A 27,564-nucleotide genomic window follows, 5' to 3' on the forward strand; every position below is an offset into this window, starting at 1 on the left:
AGGCGCCACCCTGCAAACCTTTACTCATCTGTTTACTCCTCACTCATCCTTATTGTTTTCAATAGGATTACTCAGGCGGCTAACAATTGACGCCTGTGGGTAAGGCCTGGACCCTCAAGACTGTAGCAATCCCCTCCTCACCAGAAAGCAGTGTATAAGCAATCATAGCTCACAGGGGCATGGTACATGCATGTTATTATTTAAAATAAACCTCTGGGGCTGAAATGTGAAATCTCCCTGTCTGTGTGGTGGTGGGGCAGGCAGAACCAGTCTCTCTTCCCTCCTCTCTATTTCTTTTCTCTGGCTGTTCTCCCCTGCCCCCAACAGTGCTGCTGTTGTGTCAGGTAGTGGCAGTGTTGAGTACATTAACCCAGGACTGAGCATTACAGCTCCTGTGTGTGTGTGTGTGTGTGTGTTTGATCCTCCCTTTAAAACAAAACCACCACCACCAGAAAAACCTACTACTGCTGCTGCCAGTCTCCGGGAGAGAGAAAAACCAGCCCCGGCACGGAGAGAGGAAGCCACCAGCTCAGTGATCGGCTTAAACAACTCACCACCGCTCCTACCTCCTTTAAGGAAAAAACACCCACCAGCAACAATACAGCCCCCCGAGAGAGCAGAACGCAGCCCCCAGCTCCTAGCCCCGGCGTGGAACCTCAGCCTGCCTCTCCAGGAGCGAGCCGGCCGGGCAGCAGGAGCAGTGCCCCCCGCCCCATTAAAAATAATCGTGATCCCCCCCTCGCTCCCTTTCCCCCTTACTCTGCTCCGGGACTACAGCCGCCGAAGGCACCCGGGGAGCGTAGGGGGAGCCATGGAGCAAGCCGCCAGCAGCAGCAATCACAGAGGCAGAGCGCTTCAGCCCTGATTAAACTGCCGTGATCAGCAAAACCTTTCCCCACTCTCCAGCAATCCCCCTCTGCGCGCACGGGGGAAAGGGTGGCGGGGGGGACCGTAACCAGGAGCCGCTTCGTCTCTCCCCACCGAGCAGCATCCCTTTAAAAAGCGAGGACGAGCGCGGGAGCAGCTCTCTCCATTCCAGAGCCAGGATTTTATCCGGTGCATTGATCCTCCCCCCTCCCCCCCTCCTCTTGCCTTTCTCCCCCTCTCCCCTTTTCATTTTTATTTCGGATCCTGCTAAAATGAGCCGGGACTGTGAATGTGATTGACTCCGGCTTGCCAGACGCCATTTTCCCCCCTGCTCGATCTGTCCCTCTCTATTTATCTCTCTATCATCGCTCTCTCTATCTCCGTGCATTCCCCCTCTCCGCCCCCCCTCCAGGCCCCGATCGCTCCCCCCTCCCCCTCCGGCTCCTCTGCGTGTGCTCCCCTTATCTGACAGATGAGCACCGCCATGGCTTTGCCGCAGCACGAGCGAGAACACCTTTGGGGGCTCCGGCGAGGGATTGGAACCGGGATCTAGCACGAGAAGAGACCCAGTGGGGGATCCGAGAGACGAAGCGCCGCTCCGGTTTGGGGGGCTATGGGTTAGTACACACGCGCCGCCGTGGAAAGCTCGCTCCGGATTGCACGGGCGGGTTTGTTTGCTTTGGGCTGCATGCGAAAGTTAATGTCGGTCGCTTGCCTTCCCTCCCCCCCGGCGACTTTGCAATGGCGCGGGAAAGTCTTTATTTTTGTGCATTTCTATTCCCTGTGTACATGATTTCCTTCCCCCCCCCCCCCGGCCTCCGGGGCGCCCCTTTCGGCTGGCTAGTGCTCCCAGGGTGGGTACATTTTGGAGGAGTTTGTCTCATGTATTTCACTACCCCTCCCGTGCACGCCCATCTCCCTTTCCTAGTCTGTCTGAGCCTTTTTGATGGTGGCGTGGGGTAGGTGGCAGGAGTGTGTGTGGCGGGGGAGTTGGCAGATTCCCCCCCTCTTCGTAAATTGCCGGTTAAGTGGAGCTAGAGAGTAACCTTGCTGGGGATTCCCCCCACCTCCCTTTCTTAATGTCTCTGATTTTTGTAATAGCTGTAGATGGCATGGGCTGGGTGGGTGGATTTAAATCCAGCACAGTTCTCCTAAGGACTTAAAGCCCTTGTGTGTTCGTGTTCCCTTCTCACCAGCCCACTGAATGGATCTGGGTTTATTTTGACATTGAAAAGGACACGCACTCCATAAAAGCGGCAATTTCCAGTAACAGACAAGTGTGTGTGTGATTTAGGGTGACCAGATGTCCCGATCTTATAGGGACAGGCCTGATTTTGGGGTCTTTTTCTTATATAGGCTCCTGTTGCCCCCCACCCCGTCCCGATTTTTCATGTTTGCTGTCTGTGTGTGTTTGTGTGTGCAGGAAGCCAGGGGGTGGGTAATTAACAACGCAGGATTCCCCCCTCCACACACACCTCTTGTTTGTTTCCGAAATAAACCGCATTGTTAAGAATACACCCCTCTCCCCGGATTATTCCTCGCCACCTCCCTGAAATAAAACCAGGGCATAACTGGCGTTAAAGCTTCTAGGGGCTGGGGCATGTAAAAAGCCAGATGATGGTGGGGCAAGAAAGGACGCTGGCTTGTAAAATCAGCCTGCAGGTTAGAGAAGCTATTGTCAAATCATGGCTTGGTGAAATTCACCCCTCCCAAAGCAGCGCCCTGGTTTGAACTGGAGATCGTGGACAAGTTTCCTTGCCTGGCAGTGGGAGATGAGACTTATTGAGCCTGAAGCTGGGCTGATGCCCCCTCACGTTGTGATGATCTCGTGTGTGTGTGTGTGAGAGAGAGAGAGAGCGGGAGATGTACGTGGACATGTGTGTGCGTCGCATGGCACACGCGGAACAAACAGGCCACAGCGGGACAGCCTGTTGTGTCGTCCGCAAGCATGTGTGTGTGTGTGTATTTATGTCTAAAAAGGCAGTTGAGAGAAGGATTTCCGATTCGTTTCCGCTTCAAATAAACTGCACTGATAATCTCATGGTTGACGTCTAATGCTAAAAGGGCAATCTGCCGTAAGAAACTCTTCCCCGAAGGAGCAGCTTCTCGGCACAAGCAATTGCGCCTTCGCCTCCCCCGGCAGGCCCCCCACCCCTAAAGTCCTCTGCGACCAAACGTGGGCTCCGGGCCGTGTGCATCGAAAGTCAAACTGGATTTGTGGGGGGCGAGGTGCTCGTGGCGATGATCGCCCTGATAAGGACCCTGCCAAGGGAACTGACACCGTTGTCAGTTTCAGTTCCCGCAGACAGCCGCCCGCACCCCCTGTATCTGGGACTTTGAGCTGCAGGCATTTGATCTGTCCCCGTGACGGAACCCACCCACCGAGCCCAAAACTTCCCTTCCCCAGCTAGGCGAGAAGGTTTCATCCACGTTGCTGAAAATCTCGCCCCTCAAGCAGGGGCGAGGGAGCAGCAGCCCCTGTCTTCAGCTCACAGCTAATTGATGCTGAGGGGGTGTAAAACAGGGGTGGATGGGTTGTGTGTGTGTGTGTGTGGGGTGAGATGGCAGGGCGGGAGATGCGCTTGCAGGAAGAGAGAATTCAGATGCTGTCTTGAAAAGGCTCCGGGTCAATTTCTCTCGTGGCGGCTGTGACAGTTCAGGGCAGGATCGCCCAGACACGTTTCTCTCTCTGCCCTGATGCCTCGAGGATCTATTGCGTCTGTGCCTGCGCCTGTTTTTATATGTGTCTTAAGATAGCTGCTGACCGGGCTGCTGGCTCCCAAGTCTGAGTGCTCGCAGGGGGGTGGAGGAAGGAGACGAGGCTGTGAAACGCAGACCGGCGCAAGGGCTCGGTATGAGCGCTGGAAAAGTTCGCATAAAAAAATTGATTCCGTGTGTGTTGCTTCTAGTTTATGCACCTCTCCCTCTGGTCTGTAAGGTTTTGCGGGCATCAGAGGCACAGTTGTTGCCGTTAGTGGTAATACTGTAATCTGAGCTGAGCACTGGGCGGAGTAGGTGGCAAACGAATGTACTAGGGGGACATACAAGGAGAAACAATATTTCTCTTTTGAATACTGAAAATGAAGGTGTTTCATTACCTGCTAGGAGTAAACAAGCCAGTAGACTGGGTCAGCTTGGGTAGCAGTTGTTCTGCAGGATCCAGGCTGCGATATGCCCCTGGGTAGGCAGTGTGTTGCCTTATATGTACATCTGTCAAATTAAAAGTGTGTCCTAGGCAAGTAAAATGCTGATCCTGCTAGTCCTCTGCTGTCAGGGGAAGTCATTTGATTCCTTTCATATTGACACGAGGATTTCAGAGGTAAAGAATTGCGGGCAAATCCAATCCGGTGTTTAATAGTATACACCCAAATGGTAACAATTGATGAAACAGCCCCTGCAGACAGAGGACTAACTTGCTGCAGTCAATCGTAATGGTGCAACTGTCCTTCTAGCACTAGGCAATGATGCTACAAATCTAGGGAAATGAGTGTCTGTGACTTTACAAAAGAGAAAGGAAAGTTTTTATTTAAATGAGAACAAATACACAAGTGGATCTCCTTCTGTGTAATCACATTCTGTTACCTTAGCCCCCAGTTCTGTTAATGCCTTCAGTCAGTAGCTATGTGGCAGTAGAGTGAGAAACATGGTTAAAAACAAGATTCTGCAAACAATGTAGTTGTACTTTAATCTCTGCTGTGATTGGAATGGTTATGTAAAGAGGAGAAAAACACCCAGGGATTGGAGATTTCTCTTCCAGCCCCTCTTTCCTTTGACTTTTTTTTTTTTAAACTTCTCAGACCCAAAATTTTAATTGAAACCAGAAATCTATTGAGAAGTAAGGGAGCCAAGAAAACCTCTGTTTTCTCTGCAGCTAGGGCTGGGGAATAAATAATGTTTTGCTGATGTTATTTCAAGTTGCCTGAGCTCTTTGGTTCTTGCTAAAAAAACCCAGCCTAGATTAACACATTATCATTTTAAGAGAATGAGCTCTCTGAAATATAAGGAAATGGTGTGTTAGGTTTGTGCAAAGCCATAAAGTATAGTAGGTGCTGGCAAACAAACGAAATACAGGCTTTGGTTAGTAATAGTTGAGCCATTTAGTTCTATTTGATATTTACAGGGTTTCTTTGTTAAGGTTTATTGTTTGGTATCATTTCAATTAAAACATTTAGAATGAACCCGATCCCAAATTAATCAAATTACTATTTCCAATTAGCTAAAAATAATACTGAGCATCTATTGACCACAAATTCCTTACAGTGTAAGAATATCATTTTTGCTTTCATTTATTACTTAATCCCCTTTTATAGTCTATTTCCTCCCTCCCTTTTAGCTCCTTTTCCCCACCCCTGCCCTCTAGCTTCTCCCCCTCCCCTTCACACCTCTTAGGTATATATCCCAGCCTACCACAGGGCTTTTGTTTTTCGTTACAAGATTTTGGCTAATCCCAATTCCAGTGACTTTTCTGCCCTCTCAGTAGGGCTCAATTGCTCATACTTAATCTTTCCCTTCTGTTTTCTTTCCCCTTTGGACAACACCCTCCAGGACTGAAAAACTATTGCCTTGTGCTGGGAGACTTGCAATTATGCTGCAGTTTTGACTCTTGACCCAACCAATAGCAGGAGATGCTGTTGTCTAATGAACCACATAACACAGTTCTGGAGTCCAAAGGATTACTGTGGTGGAACTGATATCTCTCCCAATGAATTGATGAGTGATTATCATCAGTATACCCTCATAATCTCCCTCAGTTCCCCTTAAAATAACTACATGTCACCAGAGTTTAGCTGATCTTTGTAAGGAGAGGAATTTCAAAGACTTTTGCATCTGAGTTTGTTTTGAAGGCAAGGCAAAAAAAGTTGCACAAAAGTGTGCTACAGTTTAAAATTAATGATGTGCACAAGGGTAAAATAATATTTATGGCCAGATTTTTGCAACGTGGCCTTTCTTTGTCTATCCTGTATGCATGCAGAATTATGTTGCATGCAAATCCAGCAGTTAGACATACACGGGGAGGATAATGCAACTAGGTGCTCATGCAAAATCCCCACCCACACAGTTAAGGACTGGGTGAAAGCCACCTGAAAATCTAGCCTGTAGTTTTACACATTGCTCACTAGGAACCCAGGGACTGTTAGTGTGTCAGTATGCTCTGTCTGGAGACATGAGTTAAAATAAATCTCAAATTGGAGTCTGGAAAACCCCATCAATGGAATATCAGGTATGTGTGGAATAATGCATAAGGAGAACTTTTTGGGGCAAGTACCCACAATGCCTTGCTGCTGGCTTTCTAGTTCTAGCCTGACACTTTTTTCTTTCCACCTTAAAACGTCAACAGGTTGTTCTTCCCTTAAAATACCATGGAGGAAATACAATTACTCTTTTAGAAAGTTGCCATCATATTTAGAGATGGTCCTGAGTCAGAACTCTGGAACCAGGTCTCTTAGTTTTGAGACGCTATCTGATCTGAAAGTGGATCCAGATTTTATGGGTTGGGCCCATTCTCCAGTTTTATTCAGACACATGACCAAATTGCAGCTGTGCATTGTTAACACAACTGCGCATAAGCCAGGCTCAAAGCTCGTCTTTTCTTTTTAAGATTGAACCTTTCTCTTGACATTGCTTGAAAAGTTTGTTGTATATTCTGACCTACTTAGAAATCTACAGGATGCTATGAAGGAGCAGAGTTCCCCACCCAGCATGCTGTCTGGATTCCACAATCTCATTTAATTGGACATGGAGACCAAAGCAAGCAACAACATTAGTTAATTTGGAGAAAAGCATGAGAACAATCCAGTATGTCTTCCACAAGTTGGCGGAAGTATGGCAAGGAGTCGGGAGAAGTGGATTCTGTTTATCGTCTAGAATGTGGGGAAAAGAGACCATTTCCCTTTTGGATTGGCCCTGGGTTTGTTTCATATCCCAGGCCATCCAGCCAGCACAGGGGAGGATAGTGGTATAAACCACAAAAAAATAATTTGCCATTGCGGCAAGCTGTGGTAAAGTAATAGTTGGATGTTAAAACCAACCTGCTACTATTAATTTATTTATGATTTTGTTATCTTATATCTATATCAAATGTGGAGAGAAGCCTGAACTTCTGGGCCTCAATGAATTTAACAGACTTCTATAGAAATTAACCTGGAATCCTATTAATTTGCTAGAGAATGAAATCTTTTCTGTATACTTTTTCCTATAGAATTCTATAGCAGGAATATAGCAATATTCAGTACCAAGACTATAATGTTCTATAAATTCTTCAGTGCTTTTCCATAAGGGATCAGAGAAATTGTGAGGCTTAATTAAGTACATTTGATAAGCGTTTTGAGGTCCTCAGATGAATAAGACTGTTTACATGCAAAGTATTATTGTGGGCATCTATTAGTCTTAACTGGTTTCAGTTATCAACCTGTGTTTGCATATGTAACTTTCACATTTTGCATTGAACAATTTCAAGTGTTGGGTTGATGGAGTTTTCTGGGGCTGAGGTGGGGAGAGGGAATAGTTGAGCAAATTCCCTCCCCTTGTTAGTTGCCATGTAATTGATTCAGAAAAGATGTGGGAGTAGGGGGAAATCACCTTTGCCTTTTGAATTATTTCTAACTGCACACTTTTAGACTGGGCAACAGCTGGAATTTGAACAGATAAATTAGTAGGAATGTAGTGCTTGTTGCGAACTTCTGTCTTTGCCTGGTATGAGAGAAAAAAGTTTTGAGTCACAAAAGTTATGACCATTTGAAAATTGCCTACCAAGCATGCCCAATAGAAAATGTTGTCTATTGATATGCCCTTAAAGATGCACTGTGCAGAAGCATTCAGATGGATAATCTTGCCTAATTTAAATATTCATAACTTTTAAGACTACTGCACTGATTTTCTTCCAACTGAGCATGGCTAGCAGATCTCACTGGGTCTTAAAAATCAAGATAAGTTTGAAGAAAGTTGGTTTATTCTTTATCAGGGCCCTGCTAAAATATATATAAAATGCTGGGCTACTAATTAATACAGACAGTCTCACTTAATACCTATGGATGTTTCAATCAGCTATTTCTGGAACTTTCTTGGTCCATATACATTTAGGGCCTAATAAAATACTTATTGAGGTTAATGGGAGTCTTTCTGATGATTTGGGATTAGATTAGGCCATTCTAAGGGTACATTTGTACCATATTTATACTCGGGTTGCAGTATCAGTGGACTATAGCCTGCCTCTGACTAACTGGCACCTTGTAAGTTGTAAAGTGTGGCCTTCATGATATTTGCAGGTTCTGTTGTGCCTCAGCACATGGACTGTGTTAGTTACAGACCCGAGAATTTTTTTTAAGTAAAAAAACTTGGGAAATTATATGCAAGAAATGGCAGTGATGCAACTGAAAGTTGGCACAGCTAAACACACAAATGTCAGAAAATCTGCATATTAAAGACAAATAGATAATCTTAACTTTGCCCTCATGCATGTATATATGGAGCTAAATTCTGCCCCCAGCTTCATCTGTCAGACTTCAGTGAAGACAGTAGGATTACAGGGGAGTAGCTGAGGGCACCCTTTAGTCTTTAATTATGGTAATGCTGGGCCTGTCTCTGCCTTGCCTTCCTCCCCAGTGGACACAGGTATGGAGATGCAATTCAACAGGGAAATAGCAGCTTTGAGGAGTTGTAGTGCAGCAATTAGCTGAATCCAAGCCCACCCAGCCCTCTAGGTCTGAGTTTGGGTGGCTAGTGCAAGCCACCGCTGGGTTTCAATGTCAGCGCTGCTATATTTAGTGCACCCGGACGAGTTTGTCTCCCCCCACTAGGAATCATACCTCCAAGCTGTGACCTCCCAGTTCCAGTGCATCAACTCCCCTCAACTCTAATTGATGTCAATCAAAGGCCCTCTCTGCTCCAGCTCTTTAGAAGAGGATAACGAAAGGAAGCAAAACTAAACTACCGCCATCTGCGTTTCAAATTAACACTTTCCTCTTGGTGTCCCAGCATATCTCAGATGCTCCTTGACACTGTAGGCTCTTTGGTGCAAGGACAGTCCTTGTATGTATGTCGTACTGCGCCAAATACTTTGGTCCTCCAAGATATCCAGGTGCCGAACTCTTGTTGAAATCAATGGGCGCTAAGTGCTTAAAGATCTTTGAGAATCTGGGTCATTGTCAGGGCTTTAATAGCAAAACCACATTGTGATAAGCTCCTCCCAAAATCCAGCCTTTCATAGGCATGATCTGGTTTGAAATAAACAAGGTTTGGTCCCATGAGACACTTTGGACAGCATGTAGCCAAGGTGAAGGAGGGGCCCTGTTGTGCATCCTTGTGCCATTGCTTTGGGGTGCATTTGCAAATAATCACTAGGTTTCCATTGTGTGTATGAAAAAATATTCATGTAATTTTAAATGCATCCCACTTAGACACAACTAGTCTTCAATGTGCATGTGAACACAGGGAACTCCTGCAAGTCTGTTGCTGTGCAGGCTCAGAACCCCACCTTGGGTATGGGAACCAGGGGTTGTCCTTGGATGGCATCTACCCTGACATTCACTGCTCAACACTTGTCTGTGGTTTCTGCTGTTGCAGCAGCAGCACTGTGGGCAGTATGTCTTGTATGGGCTTTGTGATTTATGGTGGTGTCAGTTGTTTGATCGTTCAGTTGGCCCTCCCTTCAATGCTCCTCTGATAGGTGCTTACACAGAAAGGTACCTATGTGATCGAATTATGGAGCCTCAAACCTAATTATGGAATCAAACATGATTCCATAATCTACCATTAAATCAGGGTTTCTCAAACAGGGGTCGCCGCTTCTGTAGGGAAAGCCCCTGGCGGGCCGGGCTGGTGTGTTTACCTGCCCTGTCTGCAGGTCTGGCTGATCACGGTTCCCACTGGCTGTAGATCGCTGCTCCGGGCCAGTGGGAGCTGCTGGAAGTGGTGCAGGCCGAGGGACTTACTGACCGCCGCTTCCAGCAACTTCCATTGGCCCGGAGTCTCGATCCACAGCCAGTGGGAGCCGCGATTGGCCAGACCTGCGGACGGGGCAGGTAAACAAACTGGCCCGCCCGCCAGGGACTTTCCCTACAGAAGCGGCGACCTCTGTTTGAGAAATCCTGATTTAATGTCTCTGTGTTGAAGAAACAGATACGTATGTGTGTCGTACACATACATGCCTGTATAATTATGGATGCGCATGGGCCTTCATTTCTGTTTGTCTTTTTATCTGTGTGTGTGTGTTTGTGTTTGTATGTGTGTACAGCTATCTGCAGAATCACATGGTTGTAAGATACTTCTAGACAGCAGGTTACCTAGTCCATCCCCAGCCTTTCTGACATTTGGCTGTTGAACATCGCTTTATGGGACATCTTGATTCCTACTTGCCTTGCACTTTATTGAGCTCCAATATAATGATGAAAGGTTTGGAACAGAGTTAGATTTTAGATTGTAGGAGTCCAGTGAAAACGAGTGAAAGTTACATTTAATGTTTGTTGACCAGATGCTTGGCACGAGTAAACGAACAGAGCTCCACTGGCTTCCCTGTAGCTGTGCCTTTTTTATATCTCCTGAGGATTTGATCCTTCATCTGTGTTTGTTTAGATATACAAAATATTTAAAGGTGCCTCCACAGGCATGTAGGAACCTTTGTTCTATATTAAAACAACCGACCAACCAGATTAAGTGTCAGACTTTGAAGAGTTGTACCAAAAGTACATCACCAAGACATCTACGGTCCCTTATTTATTGATTCCGTGGGTTGGTTTAGCTTGAAAGGGACGTCTTCCTCCCTCTTGTTTCTGTGATGGAGGTGATAGGCCCAACACAGGTGAAGGGCAGAAGGATGTTTATTGTAGAATCCGTCGCAGAGATGGAAAAGAGCTGTCATGGTGCCTTTTCCAGTGCCCTGCCAATGCTGGGTAGGTCTCTTTAGAGAGTATTGTGGCCAGAGGAGATAACTCAGGGCATGTCTACAGGTGGATGAAAGCCCTGTGGCACAGTCACAGCTGGCCCAGCTCAGATGACTCGGGCTGCTGGGCTAAAAATTGCTGTGTAAATGTTCAGGCTTGGACCGGAGACTGACTCTGGGACCCTCCACACTTGCAGAGTCCAAGAGCCTGGGCTCCAGCTCACCCCCAAACGTCTACACAGCAGTTTTTCAGCCCTGGAGCCTGAGCCCCAGTTCACTGACCCAGGCCAGTCACAGGTTTTTAATCTTGAGTAGACATATCCTTAGTGGTCTGAACATCATGTATGAAATTTCTAGACATTTTGAAACTAGTGGAATTGGGAGAGACTTCTTTGTTTTCCCGAAGTAGATAAACTGAGTGCCATGCAGCTTCCAGTATGTCAGGCCTTGCCAACACTAGAAAGGGTTTGCTGGTAGAGCTATACTGGCAAACTGACCCTGAGTCAATGCAACGTATAGAACATTTCCTTTGGCAGCATAGCCTATCCCAGTTCCATATATGAGATAAGCTATACTTGCGGAAAGGACTGTTTTGTCAGTATCCTTGCATCTACACTAGGAGTTTTGCTGTGGTTAGGGTGTGATTTTTTCCCCACTCCAACCGCTAGAGCTATGCTAGCAAAACTTTTAAGCGCAGCCCAGGCCTCAGGTTTTTTTAATGAGACTTTAAAACTCAAGCTCCTACTGCCCTGTGTGGACCCTGAAGGTTAACTGACACTTTTCAAGAGTCTTTGGCCAAAACTTTCCCCTGGGCATACTGTATGTTGTCTGGTGGCTTCTGGCCCCTGAGGTAGCTGCATTAATATATGGAGATATACCTATCTCCTAGAACTGGAAGGGACCCTGAAAGGTCATCGAGTCCAGCCCTCTGCCTTCACTAGCAGGATCAAGTACTGATTTTTTGCCCCAAATCCCTAAGTGGCCCCCTCAAGGCTTGAACTCACAATTCTGGGTTTAGCGGGCCAATGCACATTTCAGTGGTGGTATATCATTGGTGAAGTAGCTTGGGATCATTTGGAATGAAAGATAATACAAGAATGTCAGATACTGTTGTATATTTCCCAGTGCTTTGTGCAATTTTAAATGGATAAAGTGGAGAAGCTTCCTGATTTTTTGTTGTTTTATCAGTGGTAGGAATTTCGCTGTTAAATAGCAAGTGTATCTCACATGGGGAAAGAGTGGTCCAGTGCCCATGATACCAGAGTGGGGTCAGATTTGGGCTTTAGTTTGACTCCACCGCTGACCTTGGGCAAGACACGTCGCCTGTCCATGCCTCAGTTTCCCCATATGTAACTAGGGTTAATTGTATTTACTTTCTTTGTAAGGCACTTTGAGCTATATGAATGAAAAGAGAGATGCTTTAGTAGCTGCAGTAGTGACTTCAATTTGTGTATTGTAGTGTTTAGGCTTAGAGGAGTATCCCTTTAAATAGTTTGAGAGCCATCTGGTGCTCACTGTGTTTTAAAAGCTGCAAGGAATCAGCCAGAGTAGCAGTTTGTATGAGGCATGTTTGTGTATCTTTAGGAAAGACAAGTATTTGAGATGTGGCTGTTCCTGTCTGGTTTCTTTATATAGTTATTATTGTGTAAAGAGCAAAGAGGATAGAGTTGGCACCTCCTTACACGTAGATTCCAAAATTCTGTAGCACTTCTCCCCCACAAGCATCTAGTGCGTGGATGCTGTTTCAGTCATTAGCAAATGTTCTGCTTAATCAGTTTACCGTCCTGGCATTTCCACACTGGAGAGTTTGTGTAGCTGCTTGAAGTGACAGAAGGAAACAAACTCGTATCCTATTATTGTAGAGTCTAGGATGGCCAACATCCAGAGCAAGCTCTTGAACTCACAACTCTTAAGGTCAAATCCTGCTCTTAGATATGTACATATGAATCTCGTTGAAGTGAATATGAGAACATCCATAAACAGAATTTAGCACAGAGAATTTGTTCCTTTGTCTGCATTTATCAGCTGAAGTATGGAAAAACTCCCTAATTAAGAACTAATGCTAAATTCTCTGAAACTCATCTCATTCACCTGTGAATTATCCTTCCTCAAAATCAAGGCTTGCTAGTCGTTACACTTTCTGCTGGGAATTTATTTCAGAGAATGTGATGCACCTGTAGTAGGTTATTGACCATCACCTTATGCTGTAAATCTCAAAAGATCTGGAGGGTTAGTTTGGGTAAACATTTAAAAGACTGAATTAGCCCAGCCTTTTGGACCTGTAAAATAGGTAAATTAAACTTTCCCACTAGAATTCCAGCTCTCCACACGGCCAGTTGGGCCAGAAGAACTTTTCTTGCTTTATTTTGGCACTTTCACTTGCAGCCCCAGATGAAATCTGGAACAGCAGAGCCATATGACAATGCAAAATGACTAGAGACAGCCCCAAGCCACGATACCTGAATCAGGGACCAAACTTTCCCAATATTTGGACCCAGGATTTGGTTTGGAGTTTGACTTTATAGAAAAGTTATACAGAAGTTGTCTAAGGCTTTTCTTACTGATCACCAATTTCATTTTCTTCATCTCTAAAGATGCCCATAACCTCGTATCTTTGTGGGTGAGGCTTTAGGGATACACTAACAAAAGGAATAGGAGTACTTGTGGCACCTTAGAGCCTAACAAATTTATTGTAGCATAAGCTTTCGTGGGCTACAGCTCACTAACAAAAGGGTATTGTCACGTTGGTAGAAATAACATTGCTCCTACTGAGTGACTTACTCCTGTGGTATCTGCTGTTAGCATGTCTAGTGTTGTCTTCGTGCCTAGTGCTTTAAAGTTTGAATAGTTCTCACAGCACTGGCATGCCTGAAGCTGGGGAAAGGAATAGAGGTGGGGAACTACCCAGGAGACTGCTTATTCAGGAGGTTGAACTGAGGTTTCCGAACTAGTCAAAGCATGTGTAGTCTGCACAGACAAGAAAGACAAGTATAATGTCCCATTGCCCAACTCATTTAACTATGAACCCTGATGCAGAACAATGAGCTACCTTAACCACTAACCCATTTAATTCCTGTACAGAGATACAGTGCATCATTGTTTATTTATTGCTGCAGGTCTGTTGATATCGTGGTTTGCAGATTTCTAACACAAGATGACGCCAAGATTCTTAGGACCTAATCTGACCCAATTTACACCCATCTGGTGTGAAATGCAGCACAGATGACTTTATTCAGCTACTTCTGATTTACGTTGATGTAACTTAGATCAGAGTCAGGCACGTAGATGGAGTCCAGATCCAAAGTTTGGGGCAGGAGCCTAGGTTTTGGTCAGTCCCTAGCCGCGTAGAGAGAGATTCCAATCTCTGTATGAACTTCCCAGAGTTCAGGTTCAGGGTTTTGTTCTAGGCCCTATTTTGAAATAATGTTCAAATCTAGTTCACTTTTTGTTGATGGGTTGGATGCTGTAGCTGCTTCTCTGCAGACGGAAGCAGACTCCATTGCTGCCCAGTGAAAGTGGCACATCCTCGTGGCCTGCTTGTTTGAATAGACATTGTCTGCAAGAAATTGCTTGCTCTTTTTACCAGCAGGGGAAGGGATTAATATCCTGTGGGCAGAAGTCCGGTACAGAGTGCCCATTGCACTTGCATGCATACCAAAGCAGTAACTTGCAGGAATGCTGCACAGCAGAACGTTAACGTCTTGTGTTTATTTCAATACTCTGTGTGTGTACAGTGTGCTCCTCTGTAAGGAAATTAACAATGCAAAATGTCAGATAAATAAGCAGTGTTATTTGATTGGCATGGAAAGAAATGGAAGGTATCCCTGACCCTGATCCCATCATCTATGTGAGCATAATGCATGGCAAGGGGCCAGGTCAGTTAACTGGGTGGAGCAGTTACATTTGTAGCCTTTCCCCCGAGGTAGGGCTCGAATCTCCTCCCTGGTACTTGCTATCTGCAGGGGTTGCTCTCTTCTCTTTGTGGGGGTTGGGTCCTGGGTGCAATTGTTTTTGTGACGCCTGGTGCCTCCACCCAAGGTGATTCCTCACTGTGCTCAAGTCACAATATTGCTCCCACTGCTGGCAAGGAGTATAAAACACAGCACACTGGAAACAGTAAAGTACCTGAACACAAACCCAGCAAAGAAATGACCCCCCCCCCCCAAAATAACAACATAACAAAGAGGGACTTTATTAGGAGCAGGAAGATGGGATCCAGGGAAGGAAAAGGTTAGAGTTAATAATACTAATAATACTAAACATTAACACATTTCCCGCCTCCCAACACTCCCATCTCTTCCCAACCCCCAGCTCCCTTGTAGCACCTCTCCAGGCGGATGGTACCCAGAGGCTGAGTCCGGAGGCGAGTACTGCATTGCTGTGAATGGTGACTGGCTTAAACAAACAAAAAAAGGATCCTCTAACAGTGTCTTCGCCTGGGTGGGACAGGATCCTCTCCTGGCTTCCTGGTCTTCAGTCCTGTGGGGGGTCTCACCTGACTTTTGGTAGCCAGTGCTGGCTTGGATCTCTGCCAGTCTGGATGGTGGTCGCTGCAGAGTTGTCAGTGCCTGATCTTTGCGACTTTCCTGCTGCAGTTCAAAGACCCCTTTATGGCACGGGGGAGGGTGGAGTTAACCAGAGGCTCCCTGTGCTGTTTGGCTTCTCTCAGCTTCAAGACCCAATGCTAAAACTAAACCTAGTATTTGTGTCTCTGAGTCAGGCTGCATCCTTTCATTGAGGGCTGAGTAGCCCTGGCTCATCAGTTACCCAGCAAAGAGCTCAGCAGGAGTTTCTAATTCCTCTCTCCCTGCCCCTGTCTCCAATCGTGTTGGGAAATGGTGTCAGAGCACTCTGGTAGCCATTATTGTCATGGTCCAGAGGGTAGGACCCCCTTTGTGGCTCAGTCCAGCATTCTAGGAGCTGGCAAACTCCAAAAGTGGGTTACTCCTGTGTAATCAAAACAGTCAGGCAGGTGAGATATGTCCCCTATTTAAATTAATAATTCTATTAGCTAGCATTAAGCGAAACTTTCCCATGTTCAAAGCAATGTACAGGCATTAACTACTGTATATACTCGTTCATTAGCCCATTCGTTTATAAACCGACCCCCCAAGATGGTTAGGTAAAAGTAGCAAAAACTATACGACCATTTCATAAGCCGACCCTATATTTCAGGGGTTGGCAAACTTTGGCTCCTGGCCCATCAGGGTAAGCTGCTGGCAAGTCGGGATGTTTTGTTTACTTGGAGCGTCTGCAGGCATGGAGCCCCTCAGTTCCCTGTGGTCGTGTTTTGCCGTTCCCAGCCAATGGGAGCTGCGGGAAATGGGAGTTGTGAGAAGTGGCAGTTCCCGCAGCTCCCATTGGCTGGGAACGGCAAACCACGGCCACAGGGAGCTGAGGGGCTCCACACCTGCAGACGCTCCAGGTAAACAAAACCACAATGTATTAGATATTCAATTCAGTGATTCCACAGTGTTTAAAATCATCAAATTTTGGTGTAGACCCATTTATAAGCTGACTCCTGCTCTTTGATGCATCACTTTTTTACCAAAAATATTTGGCTTATGAACGAGTATATACGGTAATTAATCCTCCAAAAAAAACCCATTGAGTGAGGGGTTGTTCTTCCCTTTGCATAGGTGGGATATCTTTCAACTTAGTCCTTATGGGAAGGGTGGGCTTAATTGTTCTGGATATGATGGTCCCATCTTAATTCTCGGAAGAGATGTAACTTGAGCACAAATGTCTCCATATGCTCTGCCAATGTACCTCTATCATGAGCCAGAGAAACCACTTCTAGAGCCAGCTGATAGCTCAGTCTCTGTGAGTTACACAATTCTTAGTTCCTCTGCCAAAAAGGAAGCCAGCTAGTGTTATTGATGGTGCTTTCATGTGGATATCGGTCTACTAGAAACTGTACTCAAGTCACCACATCATTTAGCTGTAGGATGGAAAGGACTTTTCACCACTACTGTCCCAGGCCAAGGTTAGATCGGTGACCTCTGGCTGTATTCCAGTGGAAAGCTAAGTAAAGAATGCGTGCGCAGGATCGTTTCCCCTGAACTTTAAGATCATATGAAGAACTTTAAAAAGTGGGAAGTAGAGAGCCATGCAAACTGCAGTCCCCACAGGAGAGTTTATCTGATTTCTCCTGCGGAGCTATGTTGTAGAATGAGGAGGGGTTACAGTGAAACATACAAGGGGACATGTTGTACTGCTGACTTGCCAAACTGCTGTTTCCCAGGGTTGCCTCTACAGTTTGTTGCTACAAGGAGTGGGTTGGGAAATCCTTATTTGCTTTAAGATTTTGTATGTAGCTTGTTCCCTAGAATATTGTTCACTGGATGGTTGGTGTTTGTCTTCTTTCCTGAGTGCTGGCTGGTGAGTCTTGCCCACATGCTCAGGGTTTAGCTGATCGCCATATTTGGAGTCGGGAAGGAATTTTCCTCCAGGGCAGATTGGCAGAGGCCCTGGAGGTTTTTCGCCTTCCTCTGCAGCGTGGGGCATGGGTCGCTTGCTGGTAGATTCTCTGCAGCTTGAGGTCTTCAAACCACAATTTGAGGACTTCAGTAACTCAGACATAGGTTAGGAGTTTGTTATAGAAGTGGATGGGTAGGATTCTGTGGCCTGCTTTGTGCAGGAGGTCAGACTAGATGATCATATTGGTCCCTTCTGACCTTAAAGTCTATGAGTCTATGAGTCTTGGTCTTTATATAACTCTGCATGAAACATGCCTATTTTTTGCTTTATCTCTATTGAAACTCTATAGCTTCTCCTATTCGTCCGGTCAAGATGTTCAAAAGGGATTCGATAATAGGTGCTTCCATTTTTGGGGTTTCCAACTTGAGGCATCTTAAAGAGGTCCTGATTTTCAAAGGTTGGGGGCTTTCTGAAAATCAGCCCTCTCAGGTTGGGCATCCAAAAATGGAGGTATGTGAAGTGACGAGTGAAAATATTGGCCTCCAGGTTTACGCCCGAGCCCTAAGCAGTGGTGGAACTTCACTTCGATGCATTTCCGGCTTGATCTGGTGCAAATGAATCCCAAATCTAAGCAGCTTAAGTACTGTGTAGGTGTACGTATGTTAATCTGTGTGTGTGTGTGTTTCATTATCCATTTGAGCTCACTGGGGTGCACATTGTCACTGTTTGTTGCTTGGCTGTCTCCTAGTATTTTAGGCCCAAGTTCTGGCTGGTTCTGAGTGCTGTCAAATCCCATGTGCTTCACTGAAGGCGCTCAGGACCTTGCAGCAGGTGCACATTGCTATGCTGGACTGGACCCATCTTGGGGAAGCCCAGTTATGCTCTGTTTCACTCAGTCCTATGGTTGCTCTTTGACCACATGCGTGAGTGCTGACTTCCTTTTTCTTCTCTATTCTTTCAACAGTTGCGGCTTTGATCACTTCTGAGCTCCTTCCGGTGTCCGGACTATTGGGACTTTAAATTTTACAGACAGTTACCATTCAGTTCCTGGGGTTTCCCCCATTTTCTCCTCATCACCTTCCCCTTCCCCCTTTCCCTCTTATAAAACTCCAGTGCATTGTGAGATTGCCATGGAGGCAAGGGAGACCCTAGGCAGCTCCCGGCAAAGGGGAGGTGAGGCGGATTTCCTGCCGGCCACAGTTGCCTCTGCGAAGCCTCTACCTGCTTCTAGTTGCACGGGGGAGACCATGTTGCCTGCTTCAGGCTCTGGGAAAGGGATCCCGGTGAGCGGAGAACGACTGGAGCCAGAAGAAGAGGATGAATTGGGTTCTGGGAGAGATGTGGATTCCACTTCCAATGCGGACAGCGAGAAATGGGTGGCAGGAGATGGCCTGGAGGAGCAGGAGTTTTCAATCAAGGAAGCTAACTTTACAGAGGGGAGCCTGAAGCTGAAAATCCAGACCACTAAGAGAGCAAAGAAGCCCCCTAAAAACCTGGAGAACTATATCTGCCCACCTGAGATCAAAATCACCATCAAGCAGTCTGGCGAGCAGAAACTCTCCCGAGGTGGGAAAAATAGCAAAGCAGCTAAAGAGGAGGACAGAGGGCACTCTAAAAAGAAGGTAAGGACACCAGTGCTTTCAAGTGGCCTCTTATTTATTTTTCCTCTTTATTAGCTCTTCACAGCTGATGAACTGAGCTGTTTCCCTCCTCTCCTCGGCCCCCTTTGCCTGTTTTTACACAAGGCTGTGCTGCATGGACGAGTGAGATAATCTGATCAGACACTCTGAACAATGAGGACCAAATTCTGCCCACAGGTGCATGCATGCAACTCCCACTAGGCCATGCCCCCAGCCTTCTTGGGAAGGTGTTGCGAGCCAGCTGCATGCCTCTGAAGGCAGGATTTGGCCCTAGGTATTGGACTCTGCTTTTGCAGAAATAATAAGAACCAGCCCTGTTACCAAAACAGATCTGGAATACAATGGGTTTTCCTGTTCCTGCTTGCTGTATGGGGAGACCATCTGCCTTGCTGGGAACCCCTGGGAGTGGGGCTAACCTGAGTGACCTGCACCTCTGTGCTGTGGCCGGTTGCGTGAGTTCATGCAGCCCGGAACCTGTTGTGTTTCTGAAGGTCACGGAAAGGCTAGACACAGAAAGGTGTCCAATGTGTGTGTGTGTGTGCACAAGAAATAACCTTCTCCCAATTTGCCAAGCTCTGTTTGGTTAACACGGAGCTGATATAAACCAGGGACAATCCATTATTTCCATGTACAATATGAAGATGATCTTGAATTATCCTTTATAATAGCCAGTGCTGAGGAGGTCAAAATTCTGATCCTTCAAAGGCCTTTTCTGTTTTGTATGTAGTTGAGAATTAAGATTATTAATTAAATGACTGGTAAACGATATCCCCTATTTCTAACTGCTATGTGTCTGAGCACAACTGCTCAATCCCTTTGTTTTGTAAGCTTTTGATTGCATTGTCAAATACAGGTATGTGTGCAGAGAACAAACACGCTTGTACCTATATACAGGGCTAATGGCTCCATTACGCTTGATTACAGCATTGTGTGGGCTGTAATCAACACTACAGTTATGGTTGAGAAGATCCCTCCATTATTAGCCCCATTTTCTTCCAGGCGTTTATCATAGTCTTGAAATACCCTTTGGGCTGTGATTTCTTATTCTTTACATTGGGTGGAAATGCATGATCCTGTGTTGGTTTAGCCAAAGTAAATCTTAAGGACTATGAACTCGTGAGGACTGAAAGCAAGGAGAATTTATCTCTGAATCCCAGTGAATAACATACTGCACGTGGGGGGAATATGTTACTTTTAACTCAGTGAAGTGATTTCTTTGGACCATTTATCCGCTATGATGTGGATTTCCAGATATCTGGATATCCACTAACATAAATAAATGCTTAGGCCCAGATACTAATAACCTTACTTGCACTGAGTAACAATCTACTCCACAAGCAGTCCTGCTGATTTCAATGGGAGTGTTTGTTGCGTGAACTAGAAACCAACATTAATAATGGTATCACAATCTGACTGTTAATGATTGTGTGTCTAAACAAACTCTTGTAGACTCACATGATTGTGGAATCATACCGATAAGAACAAACACTGACTATAGTGATGTATATGGATCAAGAAGAACTTCCAGGGTTTTATTGGAATTCACGGCCAAATTAAAGGTACTAGCATCGTAGTGTGTTTAGCTGCCTGCATGGCCATCCAACTAAAGTGATTGTTGGGTTTTTTTTTTTTAAAGTTAACAAACAATAGTTGTGGAAGTGCCATGCAAAACGCCTACAGCACTGCAACTTTAAGGATGAGATTTGACTCATGCAAAGGTCAGGAGATTCAAAGATATGGATCTCAGCAGCTTTTTGCTGGTCTATGGGCAGAGTACGAGACTTTGAAGTTCATGACACCAAGCATTTCTGTAGCACATGCTTCCATGAGGGATCCGAGCCCCCTTGTGCTAGGCACTGAACACCCATATAACAAAAAGACTGTACGCTCTTTGGAGCAGGGTAATCTAAATATATGGCAAGAGACAACAGGTGGATACAGTCCACAGATGAGGAGCACAAGATAAGGGTGAGGTGTTTATGATTAGCATAATAAATGGGGCTCACAGTTGACCAGCTGCCTAACTGTTGGTCCAGTTGGAGTTTCCATGAAGAAGAAGCGTGGAGAGGGATATAAAGGAGGACAGTGCGGTAGCTTTGATGATTTTCACAGCCAAATGTCCCTGCCCCAGAAGAGCTAGCAGTCTGCAGGGCTTGATCTTGAAACCATGAAGCCAGTAGGATTGCTCACGTGAGTAAGTGCTGCTCACCATCCAGCTTGCAGAATCAGGCCCTAAATGAAGGCAAGTTGTAATGAGATGATGACAGACCTTGCCAGGGTCAGGTAAGGAGAAGGGAGGTCATAGGGTGCAACGATGAAATCATGTGGTTGCTGAATGACTGATGTGCGCGTCATGAGGGTTACACAGAAATTTTTTGTAAAGATACAGTTAATTTGAGGTTAGAAGGAAACTGCAAGTTGAAACTTGACTTGAACTGGAGCTGAGTCTTTCTTGCCCCTCTGTGGGTTTTTCCCATGTAGAGGAGTATGCATCTCATATAGAGAGTCTTTGCATTGGCTTACAGAAGTACTGCCAGGTTTGTTTATGTGTGAGAAAGACACTGTACTATTTAAACCAGCCAGGGATCTGTGGTGCTTTAGCGGTGTTTATTCCTACAGTTATATGGGCTTCATCTCTTGTTGCTTTAGCAAAAGCAAACTCAACAGATCACCAACTGGGGAGAACAGTAGCAATCAGGAACAATACAGTGAAGCCTGTGGGCCAGATTTTCTGCAGGCACAACTCCATTGGTCTCAGTGGAGATGTTGACCCAGTATATTTTTTTCCTTGGGACTGAGAGCAGTGACACTATTCCAGTTTACCACCCAGTTCCGTATTCAGGGCTACACACTACTTTGAACTCCCGGTGAGGCATGTTCATGGATCAAGGGCTCTACGTAGCTAGGCTTGGTGGAATTCAATTTTTTTTTTTTTTTTTTTATAATTTTGGCTGATAATATCAATGTTTATTTTTCAGCATTTTTTTTTCCATTTTGATCTACTGAAATGTTCACAGTTGTGGGACATTCTTTAACGCCGGCATTACAACACATTCTATTACAGTTTGAGGCAGCACTCCACTAAGTTCTCAAGCAGCATTTGTCTTACTTCACCTATCTGAGAATGTCGATTGTTATCGATTATTATTTTTTTGTTGGTTTATACGTGTCCGGTGTAATTGACGTGTATCTATATCTACCGATAAAAATCAAACCCTTCTCAGGTTATCCATTGCCCTTAATGTGAATGACAGTGGTGTAAATGGCTGTTTTACACCTAGAGGACTAGTGTTCAAATTTATTTTTCCCCCCAAGGAGGAGCTAACTCTATTAGGACTTGAAAAATCACTTAGGTTTGTTGCATAATAATTTAAACCACAGCCACAGTTAGTCCCCAGTGCTTACAAATACCTCTTCAGCATGCTTGCAGGAGTCCCAATACACATAGCACAGAGGGCATGTAATGAAAACATGGAAGCAATTTAAGTAACAGCATGTGGGTACACAAAGGAGTGGTGAAGCCAGTAATGTAAAAGAGCTGTGAACTGGGGCGATAGTGTTTATTCAGTGATCACGGAGGGAAGGAGTTATACCTATTTCTTAGTCCTATAGTGTTCTTCTGGGCTAATGCATCAGTTCTCACACTGGTCCATGGACCGCTGGTGCTTGATGGAATGGGGTCAGTGGAGATCTGTCTGTTCGCCAGGGAAGGGAGAGGAGTGCTCCAGTCTTTGTTTCCAGCAGCTACATTACATTAAAAGAAGCTAGACATATACTAACTACTTTCGTCCTGTTGCTTTTCAATGTGAACAATCACTGCAGTTGCCTGGAGATGTTATGAGAGTGGAGGGAATCCAGAAGACGATATTATTGGGTGTGGTTCCCATTATGAAAAAGAATTCACAAATCCTTGGCCTAATGGTTTGAGACTTAAACTGTAATCCAGGAATGTCTTGCTTTCGGTCCTAGCTCTGCCAAGTTTCTTGCCTTAGTTTCCCTCTCTGTAAAAGGAGGCTGATGGTAGTGGCTTGCCCATTTTGCCGGGCTCCTGTAAAGACAGATTCCATTTTGGTTAATATTTGTACAACAATTTGTAGAATTGCTCTGTAAATACTTGGTAGTATTTCAGCTGTTCTCTGCACTGGGTTGGACGGGGCTGAGCCACTGGTGTTTACAACACCCATTGTTCTGTATCTGCAGAGGACTTCCTAACTGTCACAGGTGGCTGAGGATGATCTCCCTTTAAAACGACTAGCCACCCGATGACTGTCACAGACCGGGTGAAAGGGAGGTGGGTCTCAGCCCACTTGTGACTTGAAGGTATATTCTGATTAAGAAAACACAACATAAGCCACAACTCTGCTACCTTGCAAGCACCCCGATTTTGCCGCACGTGCCGTCACTTCCACACCCGCAGAGGGGCCATTGCAAGTCTGCATCTTTTAGTCGATCCTAGCGCATTTCCCTTTGGAAGTGGGCAAACAAGCTGTCAGCTTTGATGGGCACTAAAAGCATGGCATCACATGCTAAGAAACAATCCATCAACATTCCAGGCCTGTCTTGCGGGGTTTAACAAGCCTCAGATGAGAAGTAGTTCTGTGTTTTGTTTTTTTTCCTTCCTTTGCTACCCTCTGTATTTTCCTGTTGCTGTAAACCCTTGATTTTTGTTGTTGTGTTACTTAGTGTGCCAAACTTCCATTCGAGTTCCCATCATATGCATAATTCACTGCCTCAGGGCATGAAAACTCCTTTTTTTTATGCTTAGGAAGGGTGACTCAAGTTATCAGTGAGATATAAGCAGTAGTGGTAACATTTTTCTTGTGTGCATTCATAGGAAGCTCTGCTCCTGGGATTCTCTCATATATACATCTTGATTTTAAATCAAGAGTGGGTGTCTTTATCAGGAAGTTCCTTTCAAGCATCCCATTCTCCTTAATTTCCATTCGCTTGCTTTCCTTTCACTTTGTATACCCTCCACGCATGCACTTTCTCCTTGAATTCCTACGTGCTCTTGTTTCTCTTGTTCATATCTTTTCCCCTTTGGAGTAGCACGCACATCGTGAACGTTTCCCCCTTGGCTTGCGGCCTGCACACTTCCCTTTCCCTGCGGGTTCTCATGAGCCTTCACAGTATCTCTCTCTCTCCTGTCAAATTACCCCTGTGCTGTATTCCTTTCCCTTCTGATTTGCATGCAGGATCCTCAAATTGCTCACAGTTCATATTTGTTTCTCTTTGAGAAGGGCATATCATTTTGGGATCCCCTTGTGTGTATGATCGTCTCCCTTTGGGATTTGAACTTGGATGTAGTTGGCATAAGCCCTTGTCTTTCAAGAAAGTTGTGATTTTTTTTTTTAAAGGTGCAGTTATATGAAGGACTTCTCCCTCTTTCTGTTGTTTTTCCCCTTCTTTTTAATTTTTTTTCTGATGGACAGATGGTCACCTCCAATTCCCTACCTTTAAAGAGCAAATGATTGGAGGAGGAATGGGGGTGAGTGCATGAAAAGGATATTGATCCAACCCCCAAAATTAAGGGCAAATTTAAAGGGGCAGAGTCAAATAATTTGAACTCAAAGGCCTCATTCTCCACTGTCCTGTATTGTCATTTACATTAGTTCAAAGTGGGTCTGAAGTGCTAGCAGCACAGAATGGTAAGGCTAGATTTTTCAGCTGCCCCCACGGGATGCTGGGCACAGCTAAGGAATCACGGCACGTAGGAGCCTATTATAGGCCCTTGATCTTGAGGATGGTTCTGCTCTGGGGACCAAGCCAGCATAGATCAGAGCAGCCTTGAGGTTGCTCTAAACTATACTGCCTACACCAGGTGTCATTTTGGCAGTGGGGGAGGACTAGGGTATAGGAAAGGTGGTGGTATAGGACCTATCCTTTATGCCAGGGGATGGGAGAGGTATGCTGCAGCAGCTGTGTTCCAGCAGAGCAACTAACATGAGGGGAATCTTCCACTGGCTGGATAAAATGACTTCTGCCAGCTTTGCACTGGGAAAGCAGCACAACACTGCCCTAAGAGGCCTGCGTGGGCCTAAATATGGAGAATCAAGCCTCAAATATTTCTGAAATGTTTTTGTAAATTTAAATTATTTTTTTTTCTGTCCCCCACAGTGTTGGAAACACCAATTAGAATACCTTGGGTTGGCGCGTGGAAAAACAAAAAGTGAAATTATCTATAAACAAAATGAAAGCATGTGAGAAAGGAAGGCTGATTTATGGTGATGATTAAAATTCACTCATCCTGGCCCTTCCTTTTGAGTTTTACCAGTGCTGCTGTTAGCAGGAAGTAGTGTCTGCCTTAATTCATGTTATGGGTGTCTCTTGTGCAGGAGAAAAATGGGTCTTCCCCCCACACCACTTTCATGACTTGCACAGGCCAGCAGAGATCCATCCCTTATCGTCCAGGTAGCCTGCCAAAGGATGCTTGGCGTTTTTGCATGTGGTCAGTTACCTGCTAAAGGAATAAATATCCGTATGATTTAGTTGGGGATTGGTCCTGCTTTGACTAGATGATCTCCTGAGGTCTCTTCCAACCCTGATATTCTATGATCACGGGGTGAGGGGAGAATGATACATATTGCCAATTTGGGTGGTTTCTATTCACCAAAGCAAACTGCTGAATGAGAAGGACTGTGCTGTATTTGAATAAGTTTAATGGCTATAGAGCCAGGATTTTCTCCACCCGCTTCAGCTCATCCATGTGGAGGCTGTTTTTCATTTAAATTACGCAGCAGCCTCCCTCTGAATGTTTTCAGCTCTCTTTCCTTCTAGTTCCTTGTTGATTTGAAGCTCTGGGTCCTGGGCCTTTAAACACAAGCCTCATCTGTTGAAAACATGACAATATCCCTCGTGCTGGCTTGTGTGTTTATTGGACGCCAACTGGCTTTGGTCAGGAAGTAACTGGAATCAGTTCTGGGAAGCTGGGAGCAGCGTGGAGAGGAGCTCAGACCTGTTGCTCACAGATACCTGATTCCTGGAGCTGATTCGGCCATCAGGTTTTTCACTGCAGAATCATGGGAAAAGAGCTTGGTGAGGAGAGGGGGACAGGAGATGGACTTTTTTCAGGTCTCGTCTTGTAAAAGCTCAGCCATGTCAGGATATGCCGGCTGCATTTTGAAAGCACTGCTTCTACTTTCTCGGAGTCCTCCAGATCAGTGCAGCTATGCTAGATACTGGGCACGCACATCCCCTTCTCCTTCACACATTTTCACAGTCTCAACCCCCTTCTCCCTGCCTCCCCTCCAATTTACACACGTTCATTCAAACTCTCAGACACTTTGAGACAAATCTCCAGTGTCTCTCTCTCACATCCACAACCGACCCCCGACTCCCTTCCATGGACACCTTCAAACGGACAGATTTACACTTACATAGCTCATACGCACATTTACCTCTAACTCTCACTTATATTTGCACACATAGACTCACTTCCAGCCCCTCCTACACTCACACTTGCCCTCCTATTCAGTCTCACACCCAGTCTCACTCAGACCTAGTCTACACCTCAAATGTGGACTGACCCTAGCTGGGGCTCAGGGATGTGAAAAATCACCCCTCTCTTCGCGAGAGATGTAGTTAAGCCGACCTAAGGCCTGGAAGAGACACAGCTAGGTTGATGGAAGAATTCTTCCGCCTCTCAAGGGGTGGGTTTACTAAAGCAACAGAAAAACCCCTTCCACCACTGCACCACTGTAGCGCTTGTAGTGTAGATGTAGCCTCTCATGCACATTAGTGCACAAACAGCCTCTTCTCCCTCACACTCAGACACTTGTGCACATTCAGCAGTATAGTCAAGGAAACTGCTTGGATTCACGGAACATGCCCTGAGCCATAGAGAGTGATTGCTCCAGCAGACTTTTGTTTACTTCCCTTACATGAATGCCTATTTAGGAGTTGTCCCCTCAGCTTCACCTTCATCTAAGGAAAATACCCCTGACAAAAATACCCCTTCTGTAGTTATTTAAAAATAAATGTTTAGACTTTTTTCCCACTTTGGATGCTTAAAAGGCCTCAGTTTGATAAGCGGCCCTCAAATATAGGCTGAATTTACTGTGTTTTCTTGCCTTCTTTAACATGATCCCTAGACTGCAGAGTCTGACTCTGTGTGGGAAACGTTATCTTTAGCTTATATTGGCACTGAAACTTTCCGCATACGTTCAATTAATAGGAGGTAGCTGGGGTGAGTGGGAATCTGATGGGGCCTGCCTGGAAACAAAAAGCATTATTATTTGTGTTAGGGCAGTGCCTAAAGGGTATGTCGACACAGCGTTTTGGAAGCCGCGGCAGACTCGGGCCAGTAGGACTCACTCTAGGGCGCCAAAGACAGCTGTGTGGACAGCGCTTTGAAGGTGCGGCTCAGTCTCTGAAGCCCACTTCTTCCCTAGGCGTCAGAGCCCAAGCTCCAGCCCGAGCCGTAATGTCTACATGGCTATTTTTAGTGTGGTAGTGCAAACCCTGTTAGTCCAACTCTGTTGAGCCAGGCAGGGAGGCTCGCAGCCACAGGCTGTGTACTTGTTCCCTAAAGGCCACAACTAATATTGGGACTCGGTATGCTAGGCCCTGTGCAACCGTAGAGTAAGAAACACTTGCTATCCTACCCTGCCAAGCTTACTGCCTAACTAGATAAAAAAAGTGGGAGAAAGGAAATAGTGTTACCCTCATTGTACAGAAGGGGAAATTGAGGCATGATCAATTTAAGTGACTTTACCAAGATCATGCAAGAGACCTGTGACAGAGCTAGGGGTTGAACCTAGC

The 27,564-nt window shown here is 45.6% G+C and overlaps 1 protein-coding gene across 1 annotated transcript in view; it reads left to right on the plus strand.

Moving 5' to 3' along the window:
- Nucleotides 1-1,287: 1,287 nt before the first annotated feature.
- SETBP1 (SET binding protein 1) overlaps nucleotides 1,288-27,564 on the plus strand; it is a 316,798-nt gene continuing 290,521 nt past the window's right edge. Inside the window, exons 1-2 of the mRNA XM_032768022.2 lie at nucleotides 1,288-1,484; nucleotides 18,129-18,786. Coding sequence (XP_032623913.2) covers nucleotides 18,295-18,786 — 492 coding nt within the window. The 5' untranslated portion in view covers nucleotides 1,288-1,484; nucleotides 18,129-18,294. The remainder of the gene's footprint in view (nucleotides 1,485-18,128; nucleotides 18,787-27,564) is intronic.

The sequence above is a fragment of the Chelonoidis abingdonii genome, chromosome 6 (genome assembly GCF_003597395.2).
Source record: "Chelonoidis abingdonii isolate Lonesome George chromosome 6, CheloAbing_2.0, whole genome shotgun sequence".
Lineage (NCBI taxonomy): Eukaryota > Metazoa > Chordata > Testudines > Testudinidae > Chelonoidis > Chelonoidis abingdonii.